This window comes from Austrofundulus limnaeus, unplaced genomic scaffold (assembly GCF_001266775.1).
Source record: "Austrofundulus limnaeus strain Quisiro unplaced genomic scaffold, Austrofundulus_limnaeus-1.0 Scaffold225, whole genome shotgun sequence".
Classification (NCBI taxonomy): domain Eukaryota; kingdom Metazoa; phylum Chordata; class Actinopteri; order Cyprinodontiformes; family Rivulidae; genus Austrofundulus; species Austrofundulus limnaeus.
The window spans coordinates 675,339-696,128 of NW_013952627.1; the positions used below are offsets into that span (position 1 = coordinate 675,339).

The window sequence follows — 20,790 nt, forward strand, 5'->3', positions numbered from 1 at the left end:
CAGCAGACATTACTCAGACAGCTTGCTGAGCTCTTAAAGTGATATACACATAGTTACAATAGTCCATTTTCAACACAGTGACCTCGTCCCCAGAGATTGGAGAGCCCAACCCAAAGTTCCCAGGCTCAGCTTCCTCAATAGAAGGCATGTTGGTGGGATTGAGGAGGTCTTCAAAGTATTCCGCCCACCGGCACACAACGTCACGAGTTGAGGTAAGCAGCACACCATCCACACCATAAACAGTGTTGGTGCTGCACTGCTTCCCCCCCCTGAGAYGCCGGATGGTGGACCAGAATMGCCTTGAAGAGGGCGGCTTGCCTATTAAATACCTTCTGCATGCTGATGAAAGTTGTGGTACTTCCGAATGGGGAGGGAAGATTATGGCTACTTGGTAAATGGCTTGGACCTAGCATTATCAACATAATAACATTCTGCTCCGCTACCACTCTCATCCTCCCTTTGACAGCTACTGGCATTAGTAATAATAACGATAGTGTGCCTTCCTTCCCTGCCCTCCTAAGGCCARTAATGTAGGACTCTTGCAGGCTGTGCATCAGGTTGGGTAGTGCTGGGCTACATCTGTGGTAAAAGTAAGGGAGTAAGCTCCACATTTTGTTTGGGCTTCTGTAATTCTATTCTAGTCATATGAAGTGGTGTCTTTGCTGATGCAGTTTTTCCTAGCATGGCGGTCTCACACTGGTAATTTCCAGGACTCTACAGATTCCAAAGCTCCCTAGGAAAGGTTTACCCATGAAGCCAGTGTGGCCTGGCCTGCAGACATGTCAAGTTGTACGGGTTGACGTTAATGCCTGACCTGCTTCAAATTCTTTAACGGCCAAGCCACGGCATGAATCCTAGACCCACAACATAGATACACTGTCACCACAATATTAAACTACCCTCTGCATGCTCAGAAACACCCACCTTCTAGCATGGGAAACTTACTGCCTTCGAATCACACTCCTGAATACCTTGCCAAGACCCTACAAAGACCATCAACCATCTTATGCAAAACAGGGTCATCATCTAGTGTAAAAGCTGTCCAATCAGTAAAACAGTCTTCTTTCTTTTTCAGCCCAATCCGTCATCAGACAGTTTGCCTTCGACATCCAACACTCGCTCAGACCAGACCAGGCCGGGTCAGAACTGCAGTGAATACCACTCATCCAGCATGGTGTCAGGAGCCATGCCATATGGACATCAGTCGTACCACGATGCACCAGTTTCTGTCTCATTCACTAATACTGCTGATCAACTGGCCTCTGCCAGTATTCCTTTCCTGCACCCGTTGCCTTGCCACAAGTTTGGTTTCTACACAACGACCAGTGTGACCTCCACTGTCATCACTCACACCGCCTCCACCATGGGTGCTCACAGTTCCATGTACCAGACTCACAGCTGCCCTCAAGCAGAGGAAGCATACTCTCAGACTCACTGCCATTCACTCAGTTACCCAGCCGCCACATCGGACCCGGTCCACACTGCTCTCCCTCCTGTCACAGCAGCTCACTGCCTCGCTGTTCCAGAGCAGGTGGTCCTTCCAGGGGTCAGGGGGAAGCACAAGCAAAAGACAGGAGRAGTGAAGACAGTTGGCCCCTCTGCCTTGCCATCCGACCCCCAGTCCACTGCCTCCATGCCCACAAGCTGCCTGGCAATGCTGCTTTCCTCTGGCACACATGAACGTGAGCTAGTTCTAACGAGTTCAAATCCTACAACAGGTAACGGCATGACGAATCAAATGAACACATTCTTTTCTTCCAGGAAAGCCAACCCTTGGATTTAATAATACTGCTCTAAGGACAACCAAAGGTCAGAGGTCAACATCTACCAGCTCTGTGGTAAGATTCCAATTACCTCAAGCATCTACCTGTAGATCCCAAAGAGCTTATGACAGAGAATCATGTGATTTCTGTTTGTTTCTCTGTTGCATGTTGTTTGGTTCTAATTAGAAGTTGGGTCGGGACGTTGTGGGTCGGTGGGAAGAATATTTTGAAGACCTCCTCAATCCCACCAGCATGTCTTCCAGTGTGGAAGCAGAACTTGAGGACCCTGGATTGGACTCTCCAATCTCTGGTGCCGAGGTCACTGAGGTGGTTAAAAAGCTCCTCAGTGTCAGGGCACCTGGGGTGGATGAGATTCGCCTGGAGTTCCTTAACTCTGGATGTTGTGGGGTGGTGTTGGTTGGTTGACACAACTCTACAATATCGCATGGACATTGAGGGCAGTTCCCCTGGATTGGCAGACCGGGGTGGTGGTCCCCCCTATTTAAAAAGGAGTACCACAGAGTGTGTTCCAACTATAGGGAGATCACACTGCTAAGCCTCCCTGGTAAGGTCTATTCAGGGATCCTGGAGAGGAGGGTCCATCAGATAGTCAAATCTCGGATTCAGGAAGAGCAGTGTGGTTTTGGTCCTGTTCATGGAAYAGTGGACCAGCTCTACACCCTCAGCAGGGTCCTGGAGGGTGTATGGGCATTCAACCAGTCTACCTTGGAGAAGGCGTTCGACCGTGTCTCTTGGGGACTCTTGTGGGGGGTATTCTGGGAGTATGGGGTATCAGGCCCATTGATGCGGGCTGTTAGGTCCCTGTTTGACTTGTGCCAGAGCTTGGTCCACATTGCTGGTGGTAAGTCGGACTCGTTTCCGGTGAGAGTTGGACTCCACCAAGGTTGCCCTTTGTCACAGATTCTGTTTATAACTTTTATGGTCAGAATTTATAGGCACAGCCAAGGTGTTGAGGGGATCCTTTCTGGTGACCTTAGGATCGCATCTCTGCTTTTTGCGAATGATGTGGTCCTGTTGGCTTCATCAGATCCTGATCTCCAGCTCTCACTGGAGGGGTTCGCAGCCAAGTGTGAAGAGGCTGGGGTGAGAATCAGTGCCTCCAAATCCAAGACCATGGTCTTGAGCCAGAAACCAGTAGGGTGCCTTCTCCGGGTTGGGGAGGAGGTCCTGCCCCAAATGGAGGAGTTTAAGTATCTTGGGCTCTTGTTCACGGGTGAGGGAAGAATGGAGCCAGTTGAGATGGTTCATCCGGTTAGGATGCCTCCTGGACGCCTCCCTGGTGAAGTTGTGCATTGTGTAATGCTTAATGTAGCGGTTGGTGATTATTCTCAGCTACTACCACACTACCTTTTAGTTCAGTATTTTCAAAATTGACTTAATTAAAGTTGAGTACTGTATGTTTTTAATTTTGGTTGGCCATGATTTGCTTTGAATTTTAATCAGCTGTATATCCAATAACATCTTTTTGAAAATTTCATTAAAATATGTGAAGTGGCTTGTGAGATATTTTGCTAACAGTCTTCACTATTTCTAGCCTTTCACTTTTTGTTGTTGGCAACAAAAATAAAACATGGTCTCTTCACAGTAGTGCTGCTCTGATCGACTCTTGCTGCATCCATTTCTTTTGCTGTATTTGTGTAAAGAGGCTGTTGTATTCTGTTCAGCAGACGAGCAGGATCACTCCTGTTGGTGGGGTTTCCTCACAGCTGCAGCACGGAGCCGGATGGCACGCGGGGTCAACGTCTCCGCACGGACACAGCGCCACGCTGGGCCACAGCAGACCCCATGCCAGCACCTCGAGGGGCTCGGCCGTCTCTGCCCTTCTCACCCACCACTCCACAAACACCACTACGACCCTCCGTGTTCCCAAAACGGAGAAACTCTCACCCAGTCAGCTGCATGACACAGACAGGGGCAGCACGACCGGTCAGATAAAACATACCTGAATGGCACCAAAAAACTCAGATATTGTCAGAAAATGGAACTGACTCTTTGTTTTTGTCTTTTTAGTTCATTTTTCTGTGCATCCTGGTCACATATCTCCACCTAACCCTATAGACAAAGCCTCCAACCCCGAGTCCCTGCAGTTGGGCTTCTCAGGACATGGAAAGATAGAATCCAGTAAGGTAGGAGGTGTTGTCGAGTTTCATTTACAGGCATGGCTTTTTAAAGAATACGTGAAATGCTTAGATGATGTCAGTTTGCGGCAGACTCTGTGTCCGTATTTTGTTGTCTACAGCAAACGGAGACCAGGAGGATTACTCACATCTCGGCCGAGCAGAAGAGGCGGTTCAACATCAAACTGGGATTCGATACTTTATGTAACCTTGTGACTACGCTCAGCTCCCAGCCGAGCATAAAGGTAGAGTGAACAGATGGGCAGCTGCGGTCCAGATAAAAGTGCTGAAAGGTGGAGACGGCCGGCATCAAAGAGGAGAGTCACTGCGGGGCGTCTGCCGGGAAACTGAGCTACGCACAAATCATTTAAAACATTTTTTTTGTAGGGAGTGTAACTGTAGCACTAATGACAGGTGATGAATAAATAAGGTGTGAGTTTGACAAGTTATAATCCCTCTGTGTGCCGGGGCAGATCAGTAAAGCCACTACTCTGCAGAAGACTGCGGAGTACATCAGTAAGATGCAGCAGGAGAGAGCTCAGCTGCACGAGGAGGTTCAGAGGCTCCGAGAGGAGATCCAGCACCTCARCTCTGCCATCAAGTAAGACTTTTCCTGATGCTGCTGTCATGTAGAGCTGAAACTGAAGGGATGTGATTATCTATGGTTTTGATCACAGTGACCAGTCAGAATATTTACTAATGCTGCACAAACTTCATCTATAGATGTCTGTTTAAAGGGGACATATCATGCAAAATCCACAGTTTTAGCTGTTAGATACATTTTGTTTTGGACTTACGGTTTCTAGGAGGCAGAAAAGCTGAATTTAGTCTCCTACCTTTGTACCCTTTCAAGCTGTTCATTGGACTTGAGCTGCTTGAGTTTCAAATTAAAAAACAGGAAAAATGAGGGTGTTCTAAATGTGAAAGTTTTCAGAGTTTGTTCTTTCAGCCTCATATCTCAGTGTTCATCCTTTAACATGTATCAGGATGATAAGAAGACGTTGACATAAATACATTCAGGTTTTAGACTGTTTTTTCCCTTCTATTAAGTGTCTTGTTTACCTGAACATATGGTCCCCGTCCTTCCTTTGACACAAAGATCCGCTCGTCGTCTTGCTTGACGCTGTGTCTCTTCATGCAGTGCTTGTCAGCAGCAGCTTCCTGCCACCGGTGTTCCCATCACACGGCAGCGCTTCGACTACATGAGACAGAAGTTCAGAGAGTACGTCTGCGCTCAGACGCTGCAGAACTGGAAGTTCTGGATTGTATCCTTATGAAAAACGATATGAGGTTCAGAAGAAATGAATAAGAGTAACTATGATTATGGGTTTAAATTAACGGGTCAGTGTTTCTTCTGGTCATTGGATTTTCAATTTAGAAACAGGTATTAAAATACAAAAAACGAGTGGCTATTTGATTTTTGTTTTAAAATACTGAAATTAAAATACAAAGCGTTTCTCATTCTTAGTGTCAAAAAGGGATGAACGATATTTTTAAAAAGACTTCAGTTTCATTTTCTGTTTCAGATAGCAAAAAAGAAAATAACTTTAAAACAGAAACAAAAAAGGCTTGTTTGTTGTTTTACGGCTATCTATTCCCCCACCAGAAGGGGGCGCTCGCCTGGCAGCTCTGCATTATAAAACACAAATTTCTGTGAATAAAAGGCTGAAACACAGATATGTATGTCCATAAAAGAGTTGTATGATGACTGTCGCTCTGTGACCAAAGGCTTTTCAGAGATACTTTGTGTGCCTTTTGGCCACATAAATCTCTTTTACTGAACACGTCAGCTACTGCCTCCACTTCACCTCCATTTCTCTCAATAAAAAGCAAATTACAACTTTCATGCTGTTCGTGCATTGTACAGTTGTTCTGTAAGACGAAATTTTTTCCCCCCTCATGAGTTTTGACAAAATCTTTGCTTTTTTCCGTCAGTTTGCGTCCTCGGAGTGTTCCTTTAAGCAAAGGGTGGGCGGTACTACAACTTTGATGTCGATCTGATACCAAATAAATACTTGGCAAATATATTTGATACCGAAGTCAACATCAATGCTTTTTACTTGTAATGGGATGTTTATTGAGTAACTTTGATATTGCAAGCGCCCCTTCTGGTGGTGAAACATTATTGTAGGGATACAGTAAGTTGGCACGACCTGTCATGGAATATGAACAAACAAAGCTTTTTTTTCATTTCTGTTTTAAAGTAATTTTCTTWTTTTGCTATCTGGAACAGAAAATGAAATGCAAGTCATTTAAAAAATTTCATTTATCTCTTTTTAATATAGGCACCTTTACATGTGGGTCGTCTTTTCATGGAGCTGAACTGATGAACAGAAAGTTTGACACAATTGAATGTCTCATTTAAAGTGTTCAACTGGTTTTTCCTGAACTCTGTGTCAGTTCAGCATCATCATCGAACCTTTGTTTGAGTCTTATAATGGGATGGTCTCCACTGCCAGTGTGGAGGAGCTGTGTCGGTCCACCCTGTCCTGGTTGGACCAGCACTGTGCCCTGCCTGTCCTCAGACCCAGTGAGTCTGTCGCATCACGTGTCAGCAGCTGCTGTCCATCCAGGTGTTCTGATCTGTGTTTTCTCTCCTTTCCTGTCTTCCTCAGTGGTTCTGAGTTCACTCCGCCTCCTGAGTACCAGCACCGCCATCCTGACCGACCCGAGCCTGCTGCCGGAGCAGGCCGCTCTCGCCGTCACACAGGGCGACTCCCCTGCTGCCACCGACCACTCCTTACAGCCCGTCCCTCGGCAGTAGGCCACACCCCTTCATGGACCTCTATGGAATAACACAGCAAATAAAAAGAGGACCTGCGAACTTTAAAGCTCAACTACATGACTGTTAATAACATTTCTGATAAAACTCATCAAGCAACAATAAGAAGCATCTCAGCTCACTTAAGAATGATTCAAACTAAATGTGACCAAAACTTCTGATCCTCTGCAAAGCTTTACAGGACATGTAAGATAATGGACACTGATTTCTAAACCTCAGCTGAAGATGTTAATCACATGCAATATGTAATGCTTTTATTTATTTTATGTGTTCTTTAAAAAAAGCCTAAAGACAGTTTATTATTTAGACATTCCAGGCTACTTTTTGCATCTATAACCTGTTCAGTTAACATGTAAAGTTAGCGCCTTACATCTTATTCATGTTGTTCTGTGCTCAGCTGGTACAACATGTCAGTGTAAGGATAAAAATAATAAAGCAGCACACTGATTAAAGGCAGTTTGTGGAGTTTAGCAGCTTTTTGTTCTTTTGGATTTGTTTCCTGGTTTAAAAATGGATCTCAAAGCAAAACGTCTAGCTTTGGTGCAGCCAGAGATCCCATTTTATTTATTTCACATATGAAAAAAATTGATCGGAAAGTATCAAACATTAATTTGTGTACAGATGTTACTATAATAAACAACACTAAAACTGGTGTAGCTGCAAACACAAGAAAAAAAACACAAACAGGACACGAAAGCACCACACCTGAAGACGTGAGGACTGAGAGGATAACTCGTCTGGTGCTGATGAGGCAAGAGGGGACCGGTGAGACCGGTGACACCTGGATCAGGTGTGATGGAGTGGTGACATGGAAATAATAACCAGACCTCAAAACACAAGAAAAAGCTCAGCAGATATTCACAATAGATAAACTCACTAAAAACTAACCCTGACTCTCTGTTACGTTATTCTGTAAAACACAGGAAATTAAAAATGGAAGAGATTCTTTAAATTTGGAAACTTCTCTAATAAACATAGTTCAACTCTTACTCTCTATGCCATACATCAAAACATATCAAGAATGTAATGAAGAGAATGAGTAGATTTGTGGAAAATCTAAATAATTAGCAGAAGTGGATTCATTTATACTAACAAAATCCTGTTGTAACCAGGTTTCTGTAAGACAGACTAAATCAATATGGTGATCAGTTATCAGATCATTAACTAACAGAGACTTAGAGGAAAAAGATCTGATGTTCAACTATCAATATATTTTTTGGTTTTGTTCGGTTAAAATTAAAACTTTGGTTTCTTGCAGCTTTAGAGCAAATACACATTTTACATCAGTTTTCCTTGTTAAATCTCCATTGTTGTATTCTTCCACAACAAACATCTGTCACTTATCCAACAACAATTTATTTTTAGCTTTAAATAGAACTTTTAGTTTTTTTTAAATCAGCTAGATGTTTAAATTTCATATCTTAGACTTACAGTTTTATRCAAATTATGTGAGATTTTATATTATTTTGTGGACACTTTACAGATTAAATTCATACATAAAAATATTTTAAATGTCAAGGATCCTTCCTGGTTAAATCAAATAAAACAAACCCGTTTTGCTTTCACATATGATTTTTTAATTATATGTTTTCCCTGTTAGACAAACAGGAGAAACTGCTCAATGTCACCTTTGTGTTGTAGTACCTCCTCCGGACCTGTGAGAGGCGCTGTAACATCTTGATGTTGTAGTACCTCCTCCGGCCGGAGAGGAGGCGCTGTGACGCAGGCCGCCTCCAGCAGCGCCGTGTCGCGCTTTTTGTTCCCACAACTCCTCGCTCGGGGAGCTGTCCGCTTCAGCACCACAATCCGAGCGGAGGCAGCGAGGCACGGCTCACCATCAGCACCAGCGCCCGTCCTCACTCCTACTGAATCTACCGAAAAATACGCGGCAGGGACACCGCCCGCAGCGACACGAAGGACCGCAGGAAAAGGTAAGAGTTTCCGAAGACGCTCAAATCGGATCAAGTTGGTAATAATAACACGGGCTTCCTTTCCTTCCTGGTTCATAAATAGTGGATCGCGCTGCAAAGGCGGTGTTTACGTTCCTATTGTGCCACATTTATTCATCTCATGGAGACTAAACGAGGCTTTGTGGCGGTGAAAGGACCGTGTTTGAGCCAGGGAGCAGTGAAGGATCTCGGGTTTTTGGTTTCTGTCCGTCAGCTCAGGGTGCACTGCTGCCTGGCTTTATTCCTCTGACTTAGCTGCGGGACATTTAATATCTCCGCAGCATTGTGTGTCCGTGTGTGTTTTTCAGATGCGTGTTGTCTTGTTAAACCAGCTTCACTTAATATTAGTCTGTGGAAACAACCCGGGTTTAAATTCTGCCACTTTATACTCATTTAAAACATGTTTATCTTGCTGTGTTTTAATAAATATATGAGTTAATCCTCAATGTACTGAGGGTGGACAGTTTTATGTGTCAGATATGAATGTTTAAAGGTTGTGACATCGTTGAAGTAAAATTTTTTTTATATTTAGTGAGAGACTTTGTGTTTGTTCTGATTTGACCTGTTATTTAATGTATTTTGGCTCCATTATTTTGGCTAAATAAATGTTGGATTTATATCTGAGGCAGCTGGAGAGGTTCACTTGTTTTTATCTTAGTTTTATACTCCTTTAACTCCATCTATAAATGCTTGTAAATATTTAATGAAGCCCAATAAAACAGCAGACTGGAAAATCTTTAAAAATTGAAAAATGTTAAAGTGACAAATAGGTTTTTTTTATCCAGAGGTAATTTAACTTGTTTGCTTGTCGTTTTTAATGTGAAACTTATTTGTAAAACAGTTACAAACCTTATAATAATAATAATAATAATAATAATAATAATAATAATAATAATTTCAGTAAGAAAAAAAAGTTTTTGAATTTAATGTAATGAAACGCCCTGGAAATCTTTCAGCAAACAGCAAAAAATGTTGTGACTTTGTCCCTTATCTATAAAGTATTAATATCAGAACATGATTTTTTTCTTGCTTATAATAATAAATCCAAAATAAGTTTCATAGATTAGTAGTTTTGGGTCAGATATGTCAAAGTATTGTTTGAAAATATTAATGTGAACAGAATTTTAATGACAATACAAGTTTAGCTGGTTCATTTTAAAATTCAACCAGATTTCAGCTCACTGGTTCACTCTGGGCTTGGAAAAATATGACATTTTGATTTTTGTCTAAACATACAATGTATCAATAGATATTAATATACAAAAAAGGGAATTTTCCACAGATAATAACACCAGATGAACCTGCACCCATCTTATCTCTTCCTTCCTTCATGTTCATGTTTTTTGTCTGTATTTGAGAGTTATTCTTGGTATCTGTTATTGCTTTTATTGTGCTGGGACCGGTTTCTTTCTACCATGTGCAAATGTGAATTAGGTTCATCTTAACATTATCTTAGTTTTTGTTTCCCTCATGCTTTAATGTTAACGTTCATGCTAACCACAGTTTCCTCCAGTTCTCTTCTGATCTGCTCAGCTTCCTCATTTTCATCACGATCCTTGTCGTCTTCTTCCACAGCTCGAGAATTCAACATTCTCTAAATAAATAAATAAATAAATAAATAAATAAATAAATAAATAAATAAATAAATAAATAAATACAGTATGTCATTATTGTCCCAGAGGTTTAACAGCAAAATGAAAGTTTTAGTTTTTTTTTTGACACAAATCCACCCATGTCTGCTTGCTGAATCAACCCGTCAAAATAAAAGCCATAACACGTGACTGTTTAGTGCAGCGACTTATGGTTTAGTGGTTCAGTCCCTGGATAACGTGTTGATTTATTTTCCTCCATCGCAGGACCTGCGCTGTGATTATTGTGCACAGGTACATTGCGATGATGGTGATGCTCAAACGATATATCACGTAGCTCTAATCGGATTAAAACATCTCTCAGTTAACTGGATAACATCAGGTTAAATCAGATTTCAATTAACTGGTTAACTTCAGGTTCAAACACAATTAACCAGATTTGAATTATCAGGTTTGGTCTAGATTTAAACCAGACTTTAGTTAGCTGCTCAAGTTTAAGCTTACTTGATTACCTCAAGGTTTAAACCAGATCTTCTGTTACCTGATTAATTTCAGGTTTAAACCCGCTTTGATTACAGATTTATTTTAATTTAAACCAGATATCTGTCAACTTCTGGTTTTGACCAGATTTCTGTTAACTGGTTAACTTTAGTTTTGGGTTTAAAACACTCTGGGTTTAAAAGAAACCTCATGAAACTGGATAAGATCAGATTAAATCAGATTTTAGTTAATTAAATTCAGATGTAAACCAAACGTTTCTTAGCTGGTTATCTTTACATATTAACCAGATTTCAGTTAGCTGGTCAGGTTCAAGTTTAACCTGAGGTTTACTTCAAAACCTCCAGGTTTAAACCTCAGTTAACCAGTTAACTTCAGGCTCAATCCAGACATTTGAGTTACTTGATTACCCTCAAGTTTAACTTAGATTTTACTTAGCTGGTTAATGTCACATTTTAACCAGATTTCAGTTAACAGCTTTGGATTGAACCTGGGTTTTAGTTAAGTGATAATTTACAGTTTTAAACCAAACTTCAGTTGCTCAAGTTCAGATCTAAACTAAAGTTTGTTCAGGGTTTCCCCACAGAAAACTAGCGGTAGGCGGAGCGGTGTCGTTTTTAATGTTGGGGTGGGGGAGTGAGTGGTAGCGGAGCGCTAAGTTGATAATGCTAGGCTAGCTTCTGACACAATCTCTACTGGCGCTGGATCTAAAATAACAACGATACACTGATGATATGATACACTGGGGAAAACGCTGCGATCACCTCCAGGTTTGAACCAGATTTCAAATATCTGATTAACTGTGGGTTTTAGCAGACCTCTGACTTCAGACTATCTGTAATGTGAATCTAAGCTTTAGGTTCTGTGAAGCTCAGGTTTTGAAAAACAGTGGACCTAATAAAGTGTTTCAGATGAATTCACGTGCAAACAAACACAATAAAACGGCATCAGCCAGCCTAACTACCAGTGGCTCATGTTGCTATAGATGATATTGTAGTATGCAGCTGCATGCACATTCACAAACCTCTTTGTTCACATACTGAATACAGTAATTGCTTTCTCGCTATGAATCAGTAATCAGAGCCGAGTTTGTGGCGCCGCTCAGCAGAAAAGGAAAAGTCAGCAGGAGCTGTGTCAGTAGGCGGGCCCGACCTGAGCTGCTCAGGCCGGGCTGAAGTATGGAGCATATCTTTAAACGCAGTCTTCCATTTTGTCACAGTGCTTCCATTGGCGAGATAGGCCCAGGTGAGGTAAGAGGCTGATAGAGGGATTAGCCTGCATTAGGATGTGGCTGCTCGTGGAGGAGCGAGAGGAATGCCAGCCACTCGCACTTTGTCTCCTGCTGCCGTCTGCATCTCAGCCGCTCCTTGTCCTCCAAGCATCTGCCTCACGCCTGCTTTATGTTCACATTGTTCCTAGATGAGCAGTGATATATTTACCCCCCCCCCCAACCCCCAGCAGCCCAGCCCTCTGCAGCAGTGATTCTCCAGGCTGTCCCTCCTCGCCACATGCAGCCACTGTCAGTGCACACGGCTCCTCCTACTGTCCTAATTCCTCTCATTTCAGTGCTGTTGAAAAGGCGAAGCCCTGAGCATGGGAGGGGGCACAGAGTGTGGGGGGTGGGGGACACTGAAGGGACAGCAGAGGGAGGATGCAAAGGCAGCTGTTGAGTGTTCACACTGAACTCTAAAACCTTATCTCACAGATTGGACTGATGACGATGGGTTTTCAGGGAAAAAAAACTGCTGTATTACAGCACAGCAGGCGTGTCTCTGCTTATTCAAAGAGAGCTGTCTGAGTTGGAGCTTAATGAAGGAAGCAAATCAACATGAAAAATGACTTCCTGTGACCCTGTGGCTCAGCTGGTTGGTTCTGTCGAGTCAGTTTGGGGTCAAATCTGCAAATTTCAGATTTTATTCTGATCACATTTTAAAATCCTCACATTAATGTGCTTCTTTCTTACAAGAGAAAAAATCTACAAGCTCAGCAAAAATAAAACATGTTTTCTTTGTCATTTCTGGTTTTTCTTGAGTGAAACATTGAACTAAACCATAAATGAACTTGTGCTAAATCTTGGCTCTAACTCTAACTCTTTATCCTTTTACACAAGGATTTGGGAGTTGTAACTCTGAATGCCCTTCCTGACAACCACAGACCACCAAACTGCCTCAGCCCACATGTAGAGCAGGGGGCTACTAGGGCACTTAGGGGAGCAGATGGGGGCTTCTAATTTGCAAAGTGGGGCAAATGAGGATAGAAGCAGGTGTTGGTGCTTCACCTTTCCCACCCACATTTTGTTGTATTGGTCAGGGGATTCAAACCGACAACCTTTTGATTACAGGCTCACCTTCTCTGGTGCAAACAAATGGAAATGTGGGTGTGTTCACTCTGCACTGGGTGAAAGAAGACAAAAACGCCGTAGTGTTTGTTTTTGAATCACGGTGTATAAGAAATGTCATGTTTAAGTAGAGGTTCTTTACTCATTGTCGTACAGGTGGAACTTTTTGCAGATTTTTGACAATTTTGTTTATAAAGGATGTATCAAAAGTCACACTGTTTTCTTATTGAAGCCACAAGAGGAGTAACAAATCAAAAAATTGTGACGAATAATGGACTGATAGTAAAAAGGTGCACTGGTAGCCAGAACTACCTGACATAAAACCTGAGGAAAATCATAGATCAAAATATTTCCACTGCTGTGATGATAAAACCATTGTTCTGCAGGGTCTTAAACCTCCACGCTCTGGTTTGGACTGTGTGCAGAACAGAAGCAGACCTCCCCCCTGCTCTTCCCATGATAAATCTGATCCATTTTTATCCTCTGTCTAAGTGTGCATATGAACACTCTCTGCTACTGCCTGATTCTCAGTGGAGTTTGTGTTTGATACTTTTATCCCATTTCTCAAAGTGTTGCAGTGCAGCACATGGATCATCATGTGTACTTTTGTTTTGTTTTGTAAATTTCAAACACAGCTCTTTGTGGGAGATTGGGTTATTTTTGTTTCGTTCTGCTGCGCTGTGAGGAACTTCGCTACTACTGGATGTAGTCTGACTCATTTTAACTCTGGATGTCCTGAATGGCACTGAAGACGCCACCATGAATGAATTTTTAAGAGCTCTTTCTCGGTAGTGCTTGGATCAGGTTTTATTTTAGTACACACACCCTCCCCCAACATGTCAGACAAGTAAATCCACACTGCCCATCCCACGGCATTAAAAAAATCTGTTAATCAACCAGCCTTATTTCTCTCCTCACTCCAGATGTCTTTTTATAGCCTGATGGTTTATTAAAGCACTCAGTAGTTAGGTAATCCAGATTATTGGCAGCAAGCCTGCAACCCTTCGTAATGTCATTGTGTGTGTGTTTGAGAGACGTGGGGAAAGCGAATTAATTTCAGCATACTGCACACATTGTTTCCATAAAATATCTTAATCAAGGTTAAAACTATTGTCCCACTCCATAGGTAAACATAGATATTACCTGGCCACTGTTTTCTTTAGAGACATCCATATCACGACAGAAAGTTTGAGAAATGACTACTGAAAATTTTGGCAGTAATTTATTTTCCAGAATATTTTCTGACATTWAAACTAATAATGTACTTTAACCTCAAACCAAGTTATTTGTAAATGGTAACAAATAYGGAAAGTGAGTCATCGAATCTGTACATCTTGTCTACACCGAAATTTAATTTCTTCAGAACTATTTCTTCATTTCTTGTTTGTGATATTTTTGCAAACTCAGTTTCTAGAGCTGTTTTTATCCACATAAAGACCCCTAAAACAACCCTTAATGCTGTAGTAACCCTGCCTGGCCCTTATGTGGTGCTGTAAAATTCTTCCACAAAAACAGGAAACAAGGCGTGGAGCATGTGCGTTTAGTTTGCACCCTGGGGGCCAAACGTGAACATGAGAAGAAAAAAATAACTTGTGTGTCATTCAGATTAGAGGTGAGGCTGTGACATCAGTTTTAAAAGGTTGCCTTTTTGATTATTTCATTTTGAAACCAGTTTAAGTTGAGAACCCAACGTGTAGACATATAGGTGTTGAGCTAAGGAAATTAGACAAGAAACAATAGGATCTGTGAATGAAGTAAAAAGAGTGGTGGAAAGAGTGGTTACCATATGTGAACAGCTGGACTGATTAGCAAATGAACAGCAGGTGTGGGGATCTGGAGACAAAGAGAGAACAAAGGGAATTATTAAAAGAATTAAATGAAGTCAAAAAAGCAACAAAGCTCCAAGTATCAAATAACAATAACTGAATGGGAAAAATGGCAAGGGACACTACAAAACTAAACTCACAGAAAAAAAATCATCTGTGATTCTATCAAAATCTTTTTTTGTTTTTTGAAAGAAAGAATATTATTGCACCTTTAAAGCTTTTTATTATTTATTTAATTATTTTTTTGTCAGTTGACACAGCTACCATCCTCCCAATGGCCGGTTCTTACCAGGCATAGCAGATCAAGTACGCTTAGAGAAGTGCCCATTAATATAATTGGCAGAAGAGAGATGGTTCATTTCCAAACAAGGGAACCAATCACAAACAAGACTGTAAATTAGAGTCTGCTGCTAAATTAATAGAGTGGGTCTACATCTAGAGAAGGCATTTCCCCTGATAGCAGCACATTCAGATTCACCCCAGTGGCKTCGCTGATCCGTATTATCTGGCTTCATGCCAAAAGAAGTCAATCCTGCAGAGTGAAAAGACACAAAGCCAAATAATTAATTTTCCTTTTTAACACTTAAGCTTCTKAGGTGAAGCAATTAAATGTCATATGTAACCTCTGTAGAAGCAACAACTKAACTGTACGTGTAAATACGTGTTTCTTTCTTACGACTCATCTGAACTTGAAATATTTTGCTCATAAACCCGACAGTCTTTGAGCGAACCCAGGCATCGCTGCTTCTCCTGTCTCCTTGAGCTCCCACCAAACACACGGAGGTCATTTAACCCCGTCTTTCAGTAGTTTGAAGTCTGTACGCCTGTAATGTAACTTCAGGCTTTCAGGTCAGAGACTGTGAGAAGCATTTAAACAACTTGGAAGATCAAGAGAAAGTCTGCTTCATCTTCTGATCAAARGCAGCTCAGCCCCAGATTCTTCCTCATCAAAGCCATAAAAAAGTCATGAAATTTAGATAAAGTTCTGAATTGAATAATTCAACCCAGCTTATCTTCCTTTTTTTGTGTAACGATGAGGGAGGTGCCTTTCTAATTAACTTTTTCCTTTGCAGACAGAAACTTGTTAAATAATAATCACAGATTCATGTTTTATTACATAACCCAATATTAATATTGTTTTTTATWTTCTTTTTGCCTTCTGCATTATACCATGTTTTTTTCTGTCAGAAGGGAGAGCGGTGTGTTTCTGTTTGTGTGTATTTTTCGTGTGTATGACAGTACAGGCACATGAAACTGCRTTGYTGAAGTCAATACAGTCAAGAAAAAAGGCTGCACTCGTTTCGAGTCGAGCCCTTTTGAAGCTTTCACACAGTTACTCCTCAAAGGGCACGGTTTGACTGCTTGTTAGCAATTACCAGGCCCTGAGTGTGTGTGCTCTGGCCGTGTGTGTGTGTATGTGTGTGTGTTTGTGATACAGTCCCCCAGGGATCCCCTTCCTCTATCCTACTGACTACAAGGCTGCTTTGAAGTTTCTTTTTCGAGGAGAGGTGAAGAGATGGGAGTGGAAAAAGGCAGGATGGGGGTAGGGATGAAGAAGATGGAAGTGCATGTGAGACAAAGAGATTTAACGAAATAAAGAGCAGTTAAAATGTGTCAATTTTGTTGTCGAGCTCATCGTTCAGTTCCTCAAAAATGTGAGAATGATGTCAGTTTTTTTGTTTTCTAACAAGCTATTGGTGTGTCCATGAGTTCAGCGCAGAATCCCTGGAGAAGCAACCAGGAGGAAGTTGTGTTAGGAATCTACAGCTTATCTGGATAGCTGCTCATGAATAATGGAGGGGGATCGGTGTCCAGTTCTGTCAGGTGATAGCTTTTCATGAATGTCTCTGAGTGTGTGTGTGTGTGTGTGTGTGTGTGTGCGCGCATGCGTGCGTGCGCGTTGGGGTGGGGGTGTATGATGGTGAAAAGAAAGGAGAGAGGTGACAGCAGCTGTGCCCAGCACACCCGCAACACAAAACCATCTGTCGTCCTGGCTCCAAGGACTGAAAACACACACGTCCTCCTCTATTATCCTTTAGGTAAACACGGTCACATCCAGGAAAGAGTTCTGTTTGACAGTCCATTTATTCTCACATACATCCCCAAAATATGATTTATTTGTACATTTAATTTGGGGTTTCATCATTTTGACATTTGTAAGTTGATATTTTAGATCAAGCTGAAGAATTGCTAATTTTGTAAGTGATAGGTTATAACTTTGATGCAGTGTAACAAAAGAGCCGTAGGAACAGCCATTGTTCAATCACGTTTCCACAGGTGGACCAGCCATGAAAATAAGCTGTACTTTTGAGAGGGACAAGAGGAGTCATTTTGGAGAAACGATCAATAATGGTAAGTTAGACAATGTAAGAGTTGGATTCTGGCAAAGCCTATAGCAATGTGTGACCAAGGTCTGTGGGGGATAGGAATGGTCAGAGTCCAGATGGTGGTCTCCTGGAGGATTTGACTTGGGCACAAGTTTGGCAGGAGGCAACAAAATCCTTGACATCTTGGGTCAAGTTCTTCCACCAGAAATGCCATCGGACCACCGACATTGACTTATTAATCCCTGGATGGCGAAAGACATACACCTAGAGAAGAAGGCACAGGGGTGGGTCTTATTATAACGTGACTCAAAACACTTGAGTCACAATACTGTAATCCACTTTTATTAATAAAAGCACCTTGTAACCAAAGATGTTTAAGACTTAAGGTTTCAGATCAGCAACAAATAAGCAAAACACGTTTTGATCAACTACTAAAAAAAAAAACCCAACTCAAACGTTAAACTGTTAGCGCGGCTATTTGTGTTTTCATCCCTTTATCTTGCTGAAGGAGCTGAAGCTGTAGAATCCATCAATGCTTTCTTCAAAACAACTGATTCTACTGATAAAAAATAGTATTTACAGGTTTACTTCTAACCTGTTGAAGGGGCTTTGAAACACAAGTTATTTTTTATTTCAAATCAACTTTTACAGTCCTGCACTGAGACAGCAGATATACATCAGATCTTGTAGTATATGAAGTAAATAAAAAATGCATGCATATGTTTATAAAGCATTGTTACATCTGTTCAGCATTTTATTTTATTTATTTTTTTGTTACAGCAAGATAATGGATCATTTAGGAGAAATGATGAGCTTAAAAATCACAGTGCAGTAATGCAGAACCCAGAATATTTACTGAACGTGGTACAACTTCAGTCACCACTGGCCCATTCCTGCCAGTTATAGCACCAGTCTAAACACAGCTGTGTCTTCTCTGCTGTCAGTGACACAGACGCACTTAGGACATGAACCTGTAGTCCGGATGATGGGAGTCTTTGAGACATGATGTAGGATGACAAGGGGACCTACTGAAATAGACTGTGGGTATTTGTGATAGTGCTGAAACTGCAAATGTATCAGTCTGCCTGATCAGCATATCTAGTCAGCMCAAAGGTTTACTCAACTCCAAGAAAACTCATACAATTGCAGCCTCAGCACCATCTACATATACACAGTCTAAGCTCAGCATGCTTACTTTGCAGAACATATGTTGTGCATGTGCRAAAACAGCAACAAACTAGACAACGCTACCCCGGTACGCCATTTTAGAGCCTCAAAACACCCTTCTTTGGCTAGCCCTTAGCCTAGAGTGGATGAAGACATTTTCTGCAGACTCTGTGCCCTATGACTGATGTCATGGCTGATAAGGACCTAACTATTGATAACTTTATGTAGACCAAAGATGGGCAATCCTGGTTCWTGAGAGCCACTGTCAGCCATTACAATAATTATCTGAAAACGGCAACCCACCCTATTAACAGAACCAAGCATCCTGCCTATCAAAATCCTTTGCTTAAGGAGGGAGAATGGAGACTGTGGCAACAGGATAAGTGGCTTCGATCTAATGTAGCGCTCTGCTACCCCTACAACCCCCACYGCCCTTCCCATTGACAACCACCGGCATTAGTAACGTAGCACTACTGCCACCTTCAATCCTCCATCTTAGAAGTTTCCTACCAAGGTCAGTCAAGTTGGGGAAACACTACTTGTTTTTCTGCTCCAACACACCTGATTTGAATAAATGGGAGATTAACAGAATTCTGCAGAACTTGATGAGGTAATACAATCACTGAATTGGGTGTGCTGGAGCATACCTTTATAAGCATCGCTACAAAGGTAGTCAAATGACCAAATGGTGATGGTGATAGCACAGACGTCCATGGAGGATTCCACCAGCCAAAAAGTGTGGAGCTCTATCTGTGACAGATTTGTGGCCAAATGTTTGAGACTCAGGTGGGTAGAAACCCGTGTTGTGATGTGTAATGCATCAGGAGGGGTTTCCCAGGAGCGCTGTGTCATGTGTCAAAACAAACGTCTTGGATTGCGTGACCCCAAGCCAACTTTGTCACTTTGGATGGATGCATGGAGAGCCCTTTAATCATGTCAAATCTCTGCAGCCTTGACTGGACTCAGTTTAATTACTTTGCAGAAACAGGCCGGTGAGTGTTTGGAAGACGTGACAGCCGCAGAAGACAAAATGTCATCAGCTCTTTGGCGCATGGTGTGGCAGAATTCAATTCTTTCACCCCAGAGATAAAGGAAGGAGGGAGGAAAAAAGGGCAAGGACACAGCAGAATGAAAAGCAGGAAAAGGTGATGCAGCGAGCAGAAACTCTGCTGAAACGGTGAATGCAGGCTCTGACCTTTTCCATCTTTTCTTTGCAGAGCACATGGGGAATTTATACAGGCATGAGCTGACACACTCATATCACTGCTGTTATTTAAGGCAGGCTAGATTTGAATGAACAGCGTGTTGTCAGAGCACTGGTGGCTCCTTGTAGCAGACTGACCTTGGTGTAAAACCTGAACACGAGTGTGGTTTTAAGTGTCTGTCTTTTGTGTGTTGTGGACAGAAATGTGTGTTCAAAGCACCATATCAACTTTCTCCACTCTGTCAAACAGCTGTCACGGAAGGTGGGGGGGGTGGTTTCAGTCATTCCATCTCTCTGATTATGTAAAGCTGCGTATGTCTCTACATTTAACTGTGTTATTGAATATTCTTCTATAATTTAGACCTCTGAGCAAGTGGTCCTTATAAGTGATGAATTACCCGTTTAACTGAAAAATGTCAGTAGTTGCTAAGTTCTAATTTCGCCATTGATTGTTCAGGAACATGGATTAATGGCCACTTAATGCCACTGGGGTCCTGTTTGTTTGAACAAAATGTTGCTTAGTAATAAAAAGTGAATACAATTGCACATAGGACCTTAGTAATGGCAACTCCATGAGCTTTTTATTTGTTTTGGGGGCAGCATGGTGGCTCAGTTGGTAGAACTGTTGCCTCTCAGCAAGAAGGTTGCCGGCTCAAAACCCAGCCGGGGACCGTTCTGGGTAGAATTTGAAGCCAACCCACCCCAAACCGGCCAGTTCACCTCACATGTACGAGTTCAGAAATGAGCCCGGCTGAGGGAGGAAAAGAGACGTGGAGCAGAAATCAGCTGTGCTGCAACGCGACACGTGGAAGTCTGCTTCATCTGAATTTTTTCAAGCTAACTACAAAGTTGCCGTTCYGCGTCACCTTYARTATTCCCTCAGTGATAAATCTGTTGGGGTGATTCACTCACTATCAGGTTATCGAGTCTCTCAAAGCTGAAAACATTTTTTTTGCACAATTTGAGCTAAAAATCCGTGTGGTAGCATCTAAGGCTTCAACATATATTCTTAGTGTTAACATCCTTTTTTAATTTGGTCATTAGCYATTTAAAAAACAGTTAAAATATCATCCAATTTGGCTCAATATTTATAAAGTATTGATTAACACTTGTGACCATCCCAAGTTGAACTCCAATATTTAATCTGTCGTAGAGGTACATCCGAAGATTAATTTTTGAAAGTTTTATTAAAAATGTTCAGTGGTTGAT

The 20,790-nt window shown here is 41.8% G+C and overlaps 2 protein-coding genes across 4 annotated transcripts in view; both read left to right on the forward strand.

Annotated features, from left to right (window-relative positions):
- The window catches only part of mlxipl (MLX interacting protein like), a 25,410-nt gene extending 18,257 nt beyond the window's left edge, over positions 1 to 7,153 (forward strand). The window contains exons 9-17 of one of the 3 annotated variants that reach the window (XM_014019659.1): positions 1,076 to 1,682; positions 1,762 to 1,838; positions 3,449 to 3,710; positions 3,795 to 3,910; positions 4,024 to 4,146; positions 4,375 to 4,502; positions 5,043 to 5,166; positions 6,302 to 6,431; positions 6,517 to 7,153. In XM_014019659.1, coding sequence (XP_013875113.1) covers positions 1,076 to 1,682; positions 1,762 to 1,838; positions 3,449 to 3,710; positions 3,795 to 3,910; positions 4,024 to 4,146; positions 4,375 to 4,502; positions 5,043 to 5,166; positions 6,302 to 6,431; positions 6,517 to 6,665 — 1,716 coding nt within the window. In that variant the 3' untranslated portion in view covers positions 6,666 to 7,153. Of the gene's footprint in view, positions 1 to 1,075; positions 1,683 to 1,761; positions 1,839 to 3,448; positions 3,711 to 3,794; positions 3,911 to 4,023; positions 4,147 to 4,374; positions 4,503 to 5,042; positions 5,167 to 6,301; positions 6,432 to 6,516 lie in introns of those variants that run through there. The other 2 variants (XM_014019660.1, XM_014019661.1) reach the window with 2 other exon arrangements.
- Positions 7,154 to 8,480: 1,327 nt separating this feature from the next.
- Positions 8,481 to 20,790, forward strand: part of LOC106525423 (serine/arginine repetitive matrix protein 3) — a gene marked incomplete in the record, with an annotated part of 69,330 nt that continues 57,020 nt past the window's right edge. The window contains 1 exon segment of the mRNA XM_014019663.1: positions 8,481 to 8,614.